This window comes from Calliopsis andreniformis, chromosome 9 (assembly GCF_051401765.1).
Source record: "Calliopsis andreniformis isolate RMS-2024a chromosome 9, iyCalAndr_principal, whole genome shotgun sequence".
In the NCBI taxonomy this organism is placed as follows: domain Eukaryota; kingdom Metazoa; phylum Arthropoda; class Insecta; order Hymenoptera; family Andrenidae; genus Calliopsis; species Calliopsis andreniformis.
Window position 1 is genome coordinate 19,005,229 of NC_135070.1, and position 16,082 is coordinate 19,021,310.

The 16,082-nt window shown below is 47.5% G+C and overlaps 1 protein-coding gene across 4 annotated transcripts in view; it reads right to left on the reverse strand.

The window, feature by feature from the left end:
• Positions 1–4,097: 4,097 nt before the first annotated feature.
• Positions 4,098–16,082, reverse strand: part of Hr38 (Hormone receptor-like in 38) — a 36,439-nt gene continuing 24,454 nt past the window's right edge. For 2 of the 4 annotated variants that reach the window (XM_076384190.1, XM_076384193.1), the window contains exons 2-8: positions 9,306–9,532; positions 7,585–7,886; positions 6,788–7,306; positions 5,966–6,293; positions 5,542–5,844; positions 4,947–5,181; positions 4,098–4,355 (exon numbers count right to left, since the gene is read on the reverse strand). In XM_076384190.1, coding sequence (XP_076240305.1) covers positions 4,099–4,355; positions 4,947–5,181; positions 5,542–5,844; positions 5,966–6,293; positions 6,788–7,306; positions 7,585–7,886; positions 9,306–9,532 — 2,171 coding nt within the window. In that variant the 3' untranslated portion in view covers position 4,098. Of the gene's footprint in view, positions 4,356–4,946; positions 5,182–5,541; positions 5,845–5,965; positions 6,294–6,787; positions 7,307–7,584; positions 7,887–9,305; positions 9,533–10,085; positions 10,227–16,082 lie in introns of those variants that run through there. The other 2 variants (XM_076384191.1, XM_076384192.1) reach the window with 2 other exon arrangements.

Sequence of the window (16,082 nt, forward strand, 5' to 3'; positions counted from 1 at the left end):
GAACACAGATCGATCGGCAAGATCGTCGGCGAGCTGGAGATCGATTTCAATTCTGTACACCTCCTTTTCAATTGTACGGCCGTCAATACGTCGACGATCGATCAATATTGTTCAACCATTACCCTTTCTCTACCGCTTCATTTTTTCACCCCTTCCTCCTACTGTGCTTCCAAGGTATAGAAATCATTTTTATTGCATTATTCGGGAAGGGATTAACAACGTTCACTTTTAACGAATTCTTCCCACGTGGTCGACAACCGTCATCTAGAATCGCCGAAAAATCGCCGTCGGATACATACATTATGTATAAATTTGTAAATTACTTTCGGTGCGACACGTTTATCACTTCCGGCGTGTGTGTAATCGTGCACTTATCGCATGCTGTATCCGCAGCATTCGTATTCGGCAGAGTACGGATCGATCGTTGTAGAAATGTCCGTACGAAAACGAGAATCTGCCACCTAGTTTCATTGCTTCTTTATTACACCTATTTATTTTTTTCTTTGACAACTTTTTAAAATTTTTCTTTTCGATTTAATTCGATAGGGGGGGAAAAGTGGGAACGAGTGTGCTTTATTTTAAACAACGCCTCCCCTGATCAATGGACGGAAAGGGAGCAAGTCCCGACAACGAACCCGCTGCGAAGACGATCACGACGGGTAACAATCGATCGATCAACAAATCATTTATTAACGGAAAAAAAAGTCCGAAAAAAATGAAACTATCCGTTGATTGAACATTTATTATTACATCGAGGGAAGAGGATAGTACACCTAACGGAATCGGCCGTTGTTACAGCGATGACAATTAATTAACAATAATATTCGGACGATCTCGTTCTTCATCGAGATATTTCTACGTTCGAACGATCCGAAATTTCTATTTTTCTTTCGTCATCCTGTGTCTCTAAAAATCATCTCACTTTGTCTTTTTCAATCTTCCTTGTTTTTTTACATTCCCCTCCGAAACAGGGAGGGAGCGCGCGAATTACACGTCGTAGCATCGTAGAAAATAATACATCGCTAATCGTCGAGTCCAGTCCAGCAGAAGTCCCTTGGAATCAAAATCGAATCGCGTCAATCGACTAATTGTTTCCGCTCCAATAGGGGATTGGAAACGGTCGCGAGACCTTCTTTAATTTCCTTAAGTAATATAGGAACAAAAATACCCTTCCCAGCGAGAAGTAAGAACTTAAGAACTCTCGAATATATTAAGCGCTCGTGATTCGCAATTAGCCTAATAGCACCGTTCAATTTGACGGACTCTTGCTTCCTCTGGACCCCTCCTGAACTCGACACGCTTTGTACGCGTAGAGGAAACGATTGGCCCTCTCTCGCAAGGCGTATCCAAACAATTATGCCTAATTAGAAATCGATTATTCCTAATTAGTCCCGGTTAAAGGAACCTCGCGAAGTCAGGACCTTTCGTTCCTGCCACGTTATCCTAATTTCGATCGAAAGGCACGCTCCTCGCGGACACCTTTCGGATCCTTGTACCTTGCTTTCTTCCCGGGCATTTTGTTCGTGTTTCGTCGAACACCTACGATCGTATCCATCCGCAAACGTTTTCACACACGTGGCCTGTCGATGAAGCCCATTTTACACGGAGAAAAGAGACTCGATGAGCTATTTGAAGTAATTCATTAAAATGAATAAATTCGTTCAGCTGAAATAGAATTCAACTAGTTAAAAATGATAAAAGCAAATTTCGCTCACGTCGTTGCAGCTCGGTGAAGAGAAACCAATGTTAATTTATACTTTTCTCCGCATAAATTCTTGACAATACCTAAATCTGTTCCATAACGAGAGATCGTGCGTGCAAACGAAGGTTCTTACACGAAGGCTAGTGGTTAGTAATCCTTACGCGATAAAACAGCACCGAATGAACAGTATAAAAAAAAAAAAATGATTCGCATGCCAGAGGAACCAGGTTTTGCATGTTTTGCGCAGAGATCGGAGGAGATCGTGCACTGAGATCGTGACCTAGAAGATCGACAACCTCAAATGAACACGATTCCTCTGTGAAGCGTCGAACATTTGCGGATACACACGGCGTTTAGAGTAACGTATACACATGTAATTTATACTTTATACCTATTGTGCACATACATGTATTTAAACGTGTTTCTGGCTCTCATTGAAAGGTAGCCGATTCCACGGTTACGTGGAACGTCTTCCTTTCTGCTTGGGTGCACTAAAGGGTTAACGCTGTGATGCTCTCGGATTATCTCGCGTGAACGCTGTGTCGGTCGGATCGGTTTACTGGTGGCTTCCAATGAGTCGACGATTAACATACACACAAGAGAGGAAAGTGTTATTGCCGAAGAATCAGGGAGGCCGATCTCAGAGACCCCTTCAGGTGACCGACGACTGCTAGCGGCGTCTGCGAGTCTCTCGAAGGTGAAGAGGGTTCTTCTGGTCTCCTCGAATCGTTAAATCCCTCGAAGTCCATGATTTCAGAGGAACCACGACGGCGAAGAGTGCTTAACGTCGATTGGTATTTCTTACGCGTTAGCAGGCGATTGGTAACACAAGGTGGTGGTAAGAAGGTAGCGGATGGTAACAGTGATAGCAACGATAGCGACGCCGTAAGATCGTAACGCTAGCGATAAGTAGTAAGTAAGTAATAGTAGTAGTAAGTAGTAAGTAATAATATAAGTAGTAGCAGCGGCACGGTATACGTATAAATAGGACTTTCTACGTTAGTTTGATTAAAAATAAATGTCGTAACGTAATAGGTAACTTTATGCCGGGCCCTTGGCTGCCAGTCCCTGCCGAGCACACCAATCACGACCAACGCCCTCCTCTGCCTCTTCGAGATGCATCGTGGTCTATCAGCAGGCTGGCTGAGCTGGGCCCTGTCTCATTCTTTATCTCCCTTAACTGTCTAAAATCACATTAACGCAAAAGTAGTGGTAAATGGGCCGAGCGATCTCGACCCTAACGTGTGGCTCAGAAGACACTCTCGCGTGTTCAACGACGCTGAAATGATTGCGAACGGGGAACAGCGACTTCGTTTCAAATGAACAACGAGAAAAGTACTTCGAAAGGGTTCTTCAGCGTCGTTGCAACGCGTTCGAGTGCGATCATGGAGCCACGCCTCTACGTCTAAACCGTCAACACGGAAGAGCGAAGATTCTAGGGGAGCCAACGACATAATCTCTGTGTCCGCTCTTCCGTCGTTGCTCTGATATGTTGCGAATCGTCAATGCGTCTCTTCCTCGTCACTGACGGATAAGTACTTCGTTTCACCGAGAGAAGAGAACTTGGTGCTCCTGACGGGTCATCGAGGGCGCACGAACGATAAGACAAACGCGGTGTTCGTTGACGCGACTACTTGTACAAAGTAGGTAGAAAAGTGGTAAAAATTCGCGTGTAATTTTTCCTCCAATTTTTGTGCTCGTTCGTGAGAAATACCCTCCAAAGGAATCTCTAGCTCAGCGACACACGCCCTGTCGCCTGCTCCGTTTCATTTCCCGCGGAATTTGTCATCTGGAACGACCAGCGAAACTAAGTCCCTCTCTTATGAAGGATATCGGTTCGTTTCGTGGCAGCTCCTCGTCCTCCTCGATGATCCGTCGGGACCCCAAGTCGAGCTTCATTGCTTGGGCGTCTGTACTTTCGATAGCAAGAATAATCGTTATATCGTACAGTGTTAAAGTAGTAATAGCGATAGTAATAGTAGTAACAATAGTAACAGTTGTCGCGACGGTCAACACCTTGACATGTCGCGAGGTCACGCGTACGAACATCCACGCATCTTCTTCACTCGCACACGAGGGAACTTTGTCTTAAGTTTAGAGGTTTCCACTTCGTCCAGTCGCTCACGCATCCACTCTCTCAATCGGAGGCACACACGGATATACTCGCTGAATGATGAAACGTTTCAGCTAGGTACGAGCGTCGAGAAAAGGTCGACACGTTCGCGCTGAAACGGACGATTCGACGCTCGTTGACACCATCTGTGGATACACGCAAGAAGATTGTAGAAACTACGTCTAGAACTAAGGAAACTTAAACATGTAACGCAGTTGCGCGATTTTCGGAGCGAATTGTCCTACGGCGACGATAGCCTTAGGCTTGGCCGATCAGAAAGCGATTAGAACGGCAAACTACCGACGAACATGTTCTCGATCAATGGCGGCGCAGGCACCAGGTCCTCTAGTTTCAGGTAAAAGATGCGCTGGAGACCTTGCATCGACAGACTCCTTAGGTCTGTGAGCTTAGCTAGCATGCGGGACAGGTAGTGCGCCTTCTTCTGCGCCTCGGCGTTGTAGGTGACGTGGTCGCGAAGGGAGTTGATGATTTTCGTCTGTAGTTGTTCCATGCGGCTGGGCTCCTTCAGGCCATACCTATCTGTAATTCCAAGTGGGGGTGGACATGTTTTTATTAACAAGCTTCGTTGCTACTTTGTTATGCAGAGGAATAAGTAGTTGACTAGGTGCTCAGACTTAATGTCAGGTGGAGGGCTTAGTACTTGTTGGGATTAAGTAAAATTGTATTGAACTCTAAATTCAATATTTGATATGGCTATTATTTGCAACAGAATGATGCGTTCGTGATTTGCTTCCTGTCGAAAAACGAGATCGATATTGCGTGCAATCGAATTATCGAATCTCCATTGCAGCCCTCGAAGAGGAGCACGCACATGCAGCACGCGCGGAAAATCACAGCGACGTATCGCGTGCAACACACGAACAATCGCGGTTTCTTTCGTCGTAGCATCAATAACTCATTGTTAGATTAGTAAATAATTTATCCCCCAGACGGCCACGCGTAATGGGGATTCGTCAAATCAGGATTAGAGGAAATAGAAACAATTTGATCAGACGGTGCATCTGTGGTTATAATTGCGTTTCAGTGAAAAGAATCGATCACGGGGCGTACGAGAAATAGAATCAAAGATGCAAAATTAAAAGCAAGTAGAAGTTTTAAGTGATAACTTACGAGCGACGACAGTGAGAGCACACATACAGGCGAAAGCGCTGAGGTCTACATCAAGAACGTGAAGAGCTTTGCCAAACTCAAGAATACTGTCGAGCCAGTCGCCTAAGCTGCCTCTACACTGCTCCAGTGCCAAGACGACACCGTTGCAAAACGTCAGCTTTGTTTCTTCTGGTTTCGTACGGTATGCCAAACGAAGAACGAAGAGTTCGAGGCTGGCGGATTGGAAAAGAAGTTCCTAGAAAACCATTTGCAAGGAAACTGTGAATATAATTGTGAGGCTGGAGAAAAGCTGGCGAATCCCTACAGTCACAACTTTCCAGCAAGAAAATATTCTCACTAACAGCTTGAGGCTACGACTAGACAACCGACCAATCAGACCGTCGATTAAACACATGTCGTAGGCTCGTCAGGGCTGACCTTTTATAAAATGTACAAGCTATCGATCTCTTTAATGAAAGCTTCCTTACGGATATTATCTGGGAGTCGATACATTATAAACGACACAAACGTAACCCGCATCTAGTTACATCGCGACACACGAAATTATTTAATCACAGCGGGTTCCATTATTGTGATGAAATTAAGAAATACGAACCTGGTCCTCCCGCACCAAATCCGTGAAGCCAGGAATCTTTTCCGCGAAATTTCGAATCACGTCGATGGACGTGGTCAGAAGACTGTAGAACTGTTGCGTGTTTTCAGCTTCGCTGACAGATTCGTCAGGTCTCAGTTCCCTGTACTGCGAGTAGTCCAAGCTGGCCTGGTCAGGGGTGGTGTCCAAGTGAGCCCGCACCAGAGCTGTGATGAGGGAAACTGGACTTGGGGGTGACTCCTGCGGGGACTTTGGTTTCGAGGGTAGCCTACCTCGACGTCCCTTCAAGGAGTCTGTCCTAACAACCTGCAGAACAAATAAACACTCCCTATTTAGACTTTGACTTCCCTCTGCAACCTGGTTTAATTATACTCATGTTACAAGCGGTCGAAAGTGGAAACTAGAGTATGAGAAGCCCGCTACTCACCTCTTTCACCATGCCGACCATCAGGCACTTCTGGAAGCGACAAAATTGACATCGGTTCCGTCGGCGTTTGTCCACCGGGCAGGCCTTCTCCGCGAGGCACACGTATTTCGCGCCCTTCTGCACGGTCCTCTTGAAGAAGCCCTTGCAGCCCTCGCAGGTACGAACGCCGTAGTGCTGACAAGCTGCCGTGTCGCCGCAAACGGCGCAGAGTTGGCTCGGGCTGGGTGGAGCTCGCTCATTGCTGGTTCCGCTTCCGGACGAGGGAGAGCTCACGGAACTCCCTGTGCCACTTCCGCCTCGGGCCTTCGGGGACTCTGTACTGCCACTACTGTTGACAAAAAGAGCAGCACTTTGCAGTTTCTGTAGCTCGAGTGACGTTAGAATGTAACAAGAATCTCGAGAAGAAAGAAAAATGGCGTTGACTTTGAGAAAGGTCGAGAAAAACGTCCAGAAGATGTCCCTCGCTTTTTATTTTAATTATATTATATTACGCTGATATATGCATTATTAATATGTGCATTAGATAAAATAAACAAACGGTTTAAAGTAATTACTGATTGACAGAAAAACGATTAGTTATAACAAGGAAGTGTAGTTTCAAGATGACAATTGAATATCACTCCAGCAAAATAAGTTGCAAAACACCTCGTCTAGTCGACCACGTTATACAATCAAAAAAGTTGGAAAAATATTTGACGTAACGATTAAACAGCATATTATTTAATTAAATTACAAAAACCAAGGAAATGAAGACAGCGTCAGCGTTAAAAATAATACTTAGAATATTATAATTTAATTCAGAGAATCGATTCTCATTCTCACCTCGCAGACTCTGACCTCTGGGTAGGCAGAGACGCCCTTCGTGGACGGGACGTGCCCACTACGACGCTGTCGACGCTGGGGCAGAGATCTGTGGGTGCAACGGGGGTGGCACCGCCAGTTATGGTTGGCGGTGGTCCATACACCATGGGGACACTGACTGCAGCCCCATACGGCGAATCTTGTCGATGGTTCGGTGGAGAAGAAACAGCTGTAGTCGGTGTGGGCGCCGTTTCGGTGGCGAAGTAACCCTGATGATGGTGGTGGTGCTGCGGCTGAGGGGGTTGCTGCAGTTGCGGGTGTGGATGGTGATGGTGGTGGTGTTGCTGCTGCGGCGGTTGTTGGTGGTCGTGGTAGGGCATCGTGGTGGGCGAGAAGTCGGTGGGATAGTGGCCAGTGCTGCAGGGGTACACCGTGTTGTCGTAACAATCCTCGTCCATCTTAATGCCGAGGACTTGAAGTTCCTGCCTGCTGTACCGAGGCTGCGTGTAGGTGTCTTGAAAGCTTGGCAGGGGTGTTGAGCTGTGTCAGAGGATTAAATGTCAATGGACCGTTAACCCTCGACTGGCGAACAAAATGCCAGTCGCGATTTTTATCTGGTGAGGATGATCGTTTCGTTCGATCGTAAATACTACGATAGATACAGTATTCTAAGCAGTGCTAGACAATTCGCGTTAGTTCGCAACTTTAAACAGAGGATTCTAAATACACTTCAAGTTGCAGGTAACTAGCATGTCACTAGTTTACTATACTTGAACATCCTCTAAAATTTGAATTAAAAATGGCGACAGGACTCTTACCTATCCCAGAAATCTACAATACTATCGGCCTTAGATGAAAAGCATGACGAAAGTAATGAGTACCTAAGCGAGTCCCCCTGCACGTCCTCGGGAAGAGGCGCAGCCGATGGTGGTGGCTGCGGTGGTTGATGATGCACGTTCTGCTGTGGCTGGGCCGACTCGTCGGTGGTTGGTACCACTTGCGGATTGCCCAATTGCAGTTCTGGAAACGGGTCCAGTTCTTCCGGCAGGCTTCCCGCATCCGCAGAATCCGTGTACGAAGCGCTCAGCAGATCCGCCAGAGTGCTACATCCGAAGGGGCTCTGAAAGCAGACAGTCAACTCTGTCTGGACGATCCGAGAACACTGTCGCGTAACTTCTTCAATGGATTTTGATCCTTGAAATAAAGGAAACACGAGTGTACAGGAAATTCGCGGGGCAGGAAGCAACTGTTCACTGTTTGCGTCGTCCTCGCGAAGTCGGACAATCTTGGGAGAGCCGCGCGAGCGGTAAATCGAAGCAACCGACTGCAAGGCGGTAACATTGTTCGACCACAATCCCGAGTCGGTGTCTAGACGTCGATGTACAGTTGAGGTGCGCAGTGAGGATGTCGGAGAGGATTGGCTAGTATCGCGTGCTGTCTATAACCCAGTGATAGACAGTCTCGTTGAGATTTCTGTGTTGAGGAGACGAGGGAATAGATAGAGGGTCTCAGGTGCAGAATTTTGGACACACGAAGTGAACTTAGTAGATAATCTGAGGCAAACGTGAACCTTTTGCTAGGGACCACAGATCGTGGACACAGGATCAGTAACAAGATTAAATACAAAATAAAATTAAAGATGACAAACTAAAAGTATCTATATGAAGAGGAACGACCATCGACTAAATTCAGAAGCTTCAATCCACAAAATCGTCCAAGAAGAACGCAAACAAAGCCAAGAAAAAACGTCTACCAAGGTAGCATCGGGAGGATATCAGCCAGAGGAAGGGAGGATGGGGTTGGATATTCAATTTGCCAGGTTGGTTCCGCTGTTGGGCTGACATTTCGTTCATCGCTCCCCAGAGAGCCACCGATCGAAGCTTCAGCCTTCCACAACCCCCGCTACAGCCTTCTAAACGGCCTCCTAAAATCCTCACCTCCTCTCTCGCCCCTCCGATCCTCCATCACACAATCACGACACCATGCAGAGTTCCCTGCATCGGTGATACCGTTCAACAGCCAAACGTACCGACTGGTTTAATTACGCGCGACGATCCACCGAATCCGAGAGAAACCGAGAAGGAAAATCCGATGGAGAGGAGAAGGAATAGAAACAGGTAGGACGACACTCGAGATCCGGGTACGTGGGCAGGAATGCAGATGGTGCGCGATAAGCGAATGCAGATGACGATCAAGAACGCTGGGACGTAGGAGGGCAGATCTTGTTACAGGTCGAGAGCTAGAACTCGCGGAGTTCGAAGACTACGGCAGATAAGATACTGAAATAGTGAAAGTTCCGTGCCCCACTAAATACGGGATTCGATAATTACCGGCTGGCTTTGCCAGACGGCATAAATTCTATCGCGCTAACCACCGCGCGGTTGTTGGTCCGCGAGAGTAATGGATTGTCATTGATAGTGGGCTATCTCTGAAGATAGAGGGGATGAGGGGGTGGGGATTAGCTCTAGGTTAGCTGTTCTCATATTGTGACACCTAGAAGGAAGTATTAGTGGGAGTGGAAGAAATTTGAAGAACTCACCTGTGTCTGCAGAAGAAGCATACTTGACGCTACCGTAAAGGCGGTGGTGGTCGTGGTTGTAGAAGAGTGATTCGTGCAGGCGAGAACTGGAACGGTAGCTGCTGCAGGCCGTTGCTGCCGCTGGCGATGCGGCTGTTGCTGCTGCTCTACGTCGTTCCGTGTGACAGCTACCGCACGCTGACTACCGTTGCTGTTATCGCTGTCGCCGTTCGGCGAATGCAGCTGCCCTGCAACAAGATACGACACCCTGAAGCTACTTTCTCTTCTGGGAACCCTTAGTGCTTTTGCAGCTCTGATGATTCTTGGAATTAATACTGTCCCAAAATCCTGATACCCTTTCAATCAATGTTCTTATCTGTGTCTGGTCCAGTTGGGTACAGTATTAATTGCAACATTTTTCTCCTAATCTATGTTCATTAATGCAGGGACAAAAAGAGTACATTCATCATACCGCATTCAAATAGATTTATTCTTTCTTCCTGAACGCAACGATCGAAATGGCCTACGGTAGAATCCATTAAAATGGACGAACGGCGCTGTCTGCGCCGACTGTTTATCGAAGACATTGTTTCAGAATGAAAAGCTTACTTCGAAACGAAGACATTGTTCGCGGGGATAGGAAATAGAACACTGGTTCCCTTTGCAGAGGAAACTTTCTGACGGTGCACTGAATGTACGCGACAGACCATTTCCGCAGTGAAAATGCCACGATCAACGTTTCCTTACGTCAGTGTCTGACGCAAAGAGGAGATATTTGTTTACTGGGAGACCATTACGTACAATATCTGCGATATTGAGAGTGACTGGCGTCCATGGTGATCATCTCTGCGACCAGTTCAGAGTCAGTGGAGTTTCGATCCAGACGAACGCGAGACTTCAACGAGGAATCGTGTCACTTGAACGAGTGTTTGGGAAATACGACCAAATTTGGCCCACCAGGCCAAGACTGACCTGGCAGCTGACTGGAATTCGGAAACCACTTTCACTGGCTCGGATTCCTCTCTCGAGTACTTGTCGCCAGCTTCCTGTATAGTGCCACTCTTCGGGACAGACTTATTAATCGGTGGATCCTCGCCGTCGACTGAGGTCCTCGACGTCGGCGTTTCGTCCTATATAGGGTGGCTCTGACACCCCAGGGAGACATGAAATCATTGGCATTTAAAATACTACCCGGCTCGTGCTATACAGACAGCCACCATACCCCCTGCACGATTATTATTACACGATATTACCCTTGACGCTCGGGGGGTGACTATGCTCCCACCAACGAGCTCTTTTTACCACATTTTATCTAGGAAATGAGCTCAAGACGAAGATGCAAGTCAATTTCTTAAGATTCTGAATATTAATTTTTTAGCTATTTAAATTTCACTCATATTTCTGTTAATTACTATAGGAAAATTCCTTTTCCTTTAATATCCTTTTTTGGATACAGTTTAGTATAATATTATATGAAGGTTTGCAATTAGCGAAAGCAAGAACAAATGAAATTCTAGCAAAAAATTGAAAAGTGAGGGTAACACGATACGTCAGTAAACAGATGCGTTCCTCCCTCGAGGCTCTCACCCCTCGCCGCTCCAGGAAGATCCGAATCTCAGATAGTCACGGTTACCCAAGCCGCTAGTTCCACTTAATTTCCCAACTGCGAGCCTAAACGGACCACCCAGTGGTTTTCACGTCGTAAAGCGTTTGTCGCGCTGATCGTAGCCCGTGAACGACTCCACCGTGGCGCGGATTAATCTGGGAGGGGTGTGAAGGATGCAACACGATTAGAGGCAAGGACCGTGTCGTTATGGCGAATGAAAAAGGGCGATGATAGGGTCGTCCGATAACGATCCTCCCGTGGAATTGGCGCGATAGCATAAATCCAGAGCTCGACATGCAGAACGATCTCGCGAGGGCTGTCATCGGCTGGCGAAAAGCTGTAAATGCAGTCGGGCCCACTCTCTCCCGCCTTTAACCTTTTCTTTCCCCGGCAGTAACCTGTCGGCGAAGGTGGTCGCTGCCAATTAAGATAGCTCGCTCCAAAACAATGAACCATATCAGACAGCGGGGATCAGCGAATCTCGCGGAGGAGAGTCGCTCGCGGCACCGATCCCACCTACGGGAGCGCATACTAGAGGAAAGAGTGGCTGCACCTGAGCCCGTGTGTGCACGTGCACAGGAAGGACTCGATTAACTTCGACGGCGCGCTAGCCGACAGCGCCGTAGGCAGGGTAAAGGTGGAGGTAGCCAGGGTAGGGTAGCGAACGGACGAGAAAGAGTAGGGTTAGCCGAACAGCGTGTGCCAAGTGGATTACAGCCGGTATACACGGCCCTCCCACGAACCACGCCTCTCCACGTGCCACCACGTGCAGCCACGGCGAGCTGCACCGGCTTCCACGTCGATTTGCTCTCATGAATTAACCACTCTTTCCCTTCTCCTCCTCTTCCTTCGTTCGCTTCCTCGTTTCGCGTCGTCGACTTCGCCCGCCGAGACTCTTGAACCCGTATGCCCTGCATGCTTCGATGAACAGCGTGGGTGGAGGGCCTCGACGAGCTTTTCGACGCGTGCTGGACCGAGGGATATCCGTGGTACGAGGCCTTTCAGAAGCGTGCACTTGGGAAAGTGTTTCGGATGCATTTGGAGGATGCAACTCATGCATTCGTCGAACTGGAGAGACGTGATGTAGTGGCCTGTCTATATAAGTTGATTCAGTTTAGAAGCGAAGTGATATGATTTCGGATCGGTGTGTAACAAGGTGTTACAAGTGGTTAGTGCATGACATTCTTCAGACAGATATTCTCTAACAGATATCTCAATAATCGTCTGAGGATTACGTAATCCTAATGACAAGGATAAAATAGCGGTCCAGCTAGCCATGTCAAGTGAACGTGTAGTTTAAAGGGACGATTATGATCCTGAACAAAACACGATCAGCAGGTACCTCTGTCATAATCTTTCAAACAAGTCTCTTCAAGACTTGATCCAAGCTTAGGATGTCGTGCACAAGTGGGACTGGGCTCACGAAGATAGTGTAGGATGGGTTTTAACAGCGTATTGATAGAAGAATCGTCGACAGCTCGTTGCGTATCCATTTACATTGGGAAAGCCGTAGCGATTATTTAAAAACCGCGCCCAACAGTGAACATCCGCGTTGCTGAAGGAGAAACGCGCATTGTTTTAGGCTGTGCAAACATGAAGATTCTACTACTGTGAATAAATCCAATATACCTTGTAATCCCAGTAGTAGGTACCTTAGCTGACTCCAGACATGACTAATGTCTCTACATGTTCCTTTGGAGTACCAACACTCTATTCACTCGATGTGTATAATATTATATAAATATTGCCAGTGGGAATTATACTTCTTGATGCAAGTAAAAAACTGCAAGATTCATATGTCATATCTTTGTTACACGATGGTCAAGTGTAGATTGATTAGCGTGTATCGACATTGACATAGTTTGAAGCACATGATTTTAGATTTAATCACAATACCACTACTCTTGGCCAATACGATTTCCAATTCTTCTAGACTCAGAAGACAGTGATCCAGGCACACTCAACTATTCCCAACCATGTAGTCATAAAATTTTAAGCCATTTTATCATCCAAAGCGAGACACAGCCTGACACATTTTTACTAGTGGAACGACCTACTTAAGGTTCTCCTATTCGCACGAAAAAATAACACAAGTGACGTCAGGCCAGCATCGACCGTACACACTACAATTATTCACGAAATTCCTATAAATTACCATTTAATTGCACCAACCGTCCCATTCCGCATCCTCGCCGGCGAGCTTTTACATCTGGCCGCGATAATTGACATCCTTCATGAATAATTCATTCGATCAGCGTGAGTTTCTTTCGAAGATACGACGCTTGACGCGAGAAAAACCACAGGCGGCCCGCTATTTATAGACAGACTTTTCTTCCAAGGCGTCGTTACCTTCGCGCCTCCCGAGAATCGTCATAATTCCGCCGATCGATCGGCTCGTCTCGCATGCAGAGGCACACCTAACAGCGTTAGCCACCTATGCGACGGTGGGTGCGTGCTTGAGAGAAAGTAGGACCTGATCTCGGTGTCCCCGCGCGTCATACGACACATAATCTCGTTGCGCGAGATATCCTCGATTTAAGCGCCCGTCAGCTCGCCCACGCGACACGTCTCTGACTGGACGATCGTAATTAACCCTTTCACTGCCGAGCATAAGCAGTTCCGTGCCGTGTCGTCCTCCAAGAGCTAGAATCCTACTTTTTAGAGTTATCCTCGTGTCCCTGATCACCGCTAAGTGTTCGATTGCTTTAAGTGTCTTTAACGTCGCTCCTAACTGATTTCAGAGTCGTTATGTGCTGAGCAAACGAGCCACTGCTAATCAGGATAGAGGCAATCGCTTTCGAAAGGATTGCTACGAATGGAATAACTCCTCGACTATAAAATTCAAGTAGAAGGAATTTTTCCTTTTACTCCTGGACTTCCGTGAACTAAGTTTAAGATTCTTCTAGAGTACGACTCGATTCTATACTCTACTGCTACTGTCTCGAGTCAAATTCTATAGAGAATCGAAGTCAATGAGGTCTTCGAGGAGAATACCTAGAAGAACTGGACTAAAGGATTTGTGAAAGTGGCAACCGGGACCAGGAAAGCCAGGGCTGAAAGAAATTATCCAGATACCCTGGTAAGATTAGATACGTTCCCGCCGGATTGACCTCTGCCGATAAAAGACTCGCCGCGCGGCAATAGGCGAATACAAAAGGTGCTCGCGAGAGGCCGAAGTCAGCTCGCAGTCGGGTTAGAGTGCGACTGATGGTGTCGATGGAGGTGAAAGAAGAGGTTCGACGTGGCGGGAATCGGCGGGGGAGGCGAGAGAGATCGGCAGGGAGAGCCGCTTGCGACACGCAGGCTCGAGCAGTCGGGCTGATAGGTAGGTAGGTAGGTATATCGCCCCCTGACCCCGAAGAACTACCGTGAGACCGGCTTAGCTCCGCGGAGTGCCGGAGAGCACTCTCCTTTGCTCCCGCGACGGTGCACCGCGTATGCACCGCGCGCGGAGCGTATGTGTGCGAGCAATGCACACAGAGTGCATCCCAGGCGCCGTGGAATAAAGAAGTGGGAAGGGTACGTGGCGTGACACCGCGGTACAACCGGCAGAGGGAAGAGGGAACAGAGAGAGAAGGGAAAGACACGACGAAGGATGCCGATGACTCGTGGGTGCAGCTGCAATGCGGCCCCGCTGCATTCAGTGGCACACACAGGACGCTACGCGAGGGCTTTCCGATGGCACGCCGGGATTATCCTGAGCTCGCGATGAAACGCTGGAATGGATTTCGTAACCGCTGGAAGCATGACTTACGCTCGCCGGGATTGTTCTCCGCGGCTGACTCGACGAGCATGCTCGAGCATTCTTCGACGGTATTCTCCTCCTTTGCCTCTGGACGAACCTTCTGTCGTCTCGCTTCTTTTCGTCTAGAGCCTTCTGCTCGCAACTGTGTGCATTTTCTATGCGGATTTCGTGTGCAAAAGAGTTTCGAATACGCTCGTCCTAGTTTAAGAGTCCACATCTTCCAACCCTCAAATTTGCATGCTTTCGAACAGGAAACGCGCATGAATATTATCTAAGAATGCAGATGAGTTGCAGCACGTGATCAACCAATTTCCTCCTCTGCAGAGGAATAATTCCTCGAAGAATCATTTCCAGGAATTCTTCCTTCTCTGAATCCTAGATCTGCCTCTCAAAGAACTGCTTCGCCTAAAAATTGCCTTGCAGACGATGCCCAGTTTTTAAGAGAAAGTTGTGACCCGCGGGCGATTTCGATGGGAAGGCAATCGAAACTGCAAGCGATCCAGCAAGATAACTCGAAGGCAGATAAAACTTGATGTTCTCACGGAGTTTAATGACTTTTGGATATCCCGTATTGCTAATCGCTGGATAGGAGAAAGTATCTTGCAGCGTCGATACGGTACGACCGTTGCCCATGCTTGCAGATGTCTCGAGTCGTGACACAGAAATTCCAGGGAATCACACAGTTCACGACACGTATTTTATTCACAAAATCGCCGACATCGTTCAGAAGGCACCCCACGCGAGGGTGAAAGTTCAGCCATAAAACACTGGCGGAAAAATTCTACTGGCGATGCAGCTGTATACCATCCTTGTTCACCGATATTCGGACGCTTTAGCAGAGCGGTAAATTATCGATGAACCGTGAAAGAGAGAACGCGAGAACGGCGTTGAGACGGGCGTGCATAAATCACGAGGCTAGAAAAATCACTGGCCATAATTGTAGGTCGCAGAATTTTACGAGGAACTGTTAACATGACCGTTGAGAACATAGAGGAGCGGACGCGATGAGACAGCGCGTAATTCACTATCATGTTAGTCAGGGAGGGGTCAATTCGACGGGTCGTTATTCTCTTTTTTGCTTTTCTCTTTTCTTGTTTGCTTGAAAAACACGCGCGAACGCGTGCAGACGTCTACGGCTAGCGATTGTTTTGCATACCTCGGATGAAAGAATAGGCAAATAGAAAACCAGTGGCAGTCGCCTCCATCGTTGCAATTACGATTCTCAGTGGCGCCGAGAAATTGCGAAATTTCGAGGTGTTCGAAATTGAATAGTCGAAAAAAAGAATGGCGTGGACAGCAAAATGGCCGAACGAAACTGCTCCACCCACGTCCTCATCTTCGCATGCGTGTTCCATGCTCTCATATATCGATCCTTCGATTCCCTTCGCAATGGAGTAGACAGAGAGAACTGAGAGAGCATTGTGAAGTGTGTGTCTTGTCAGGCGTC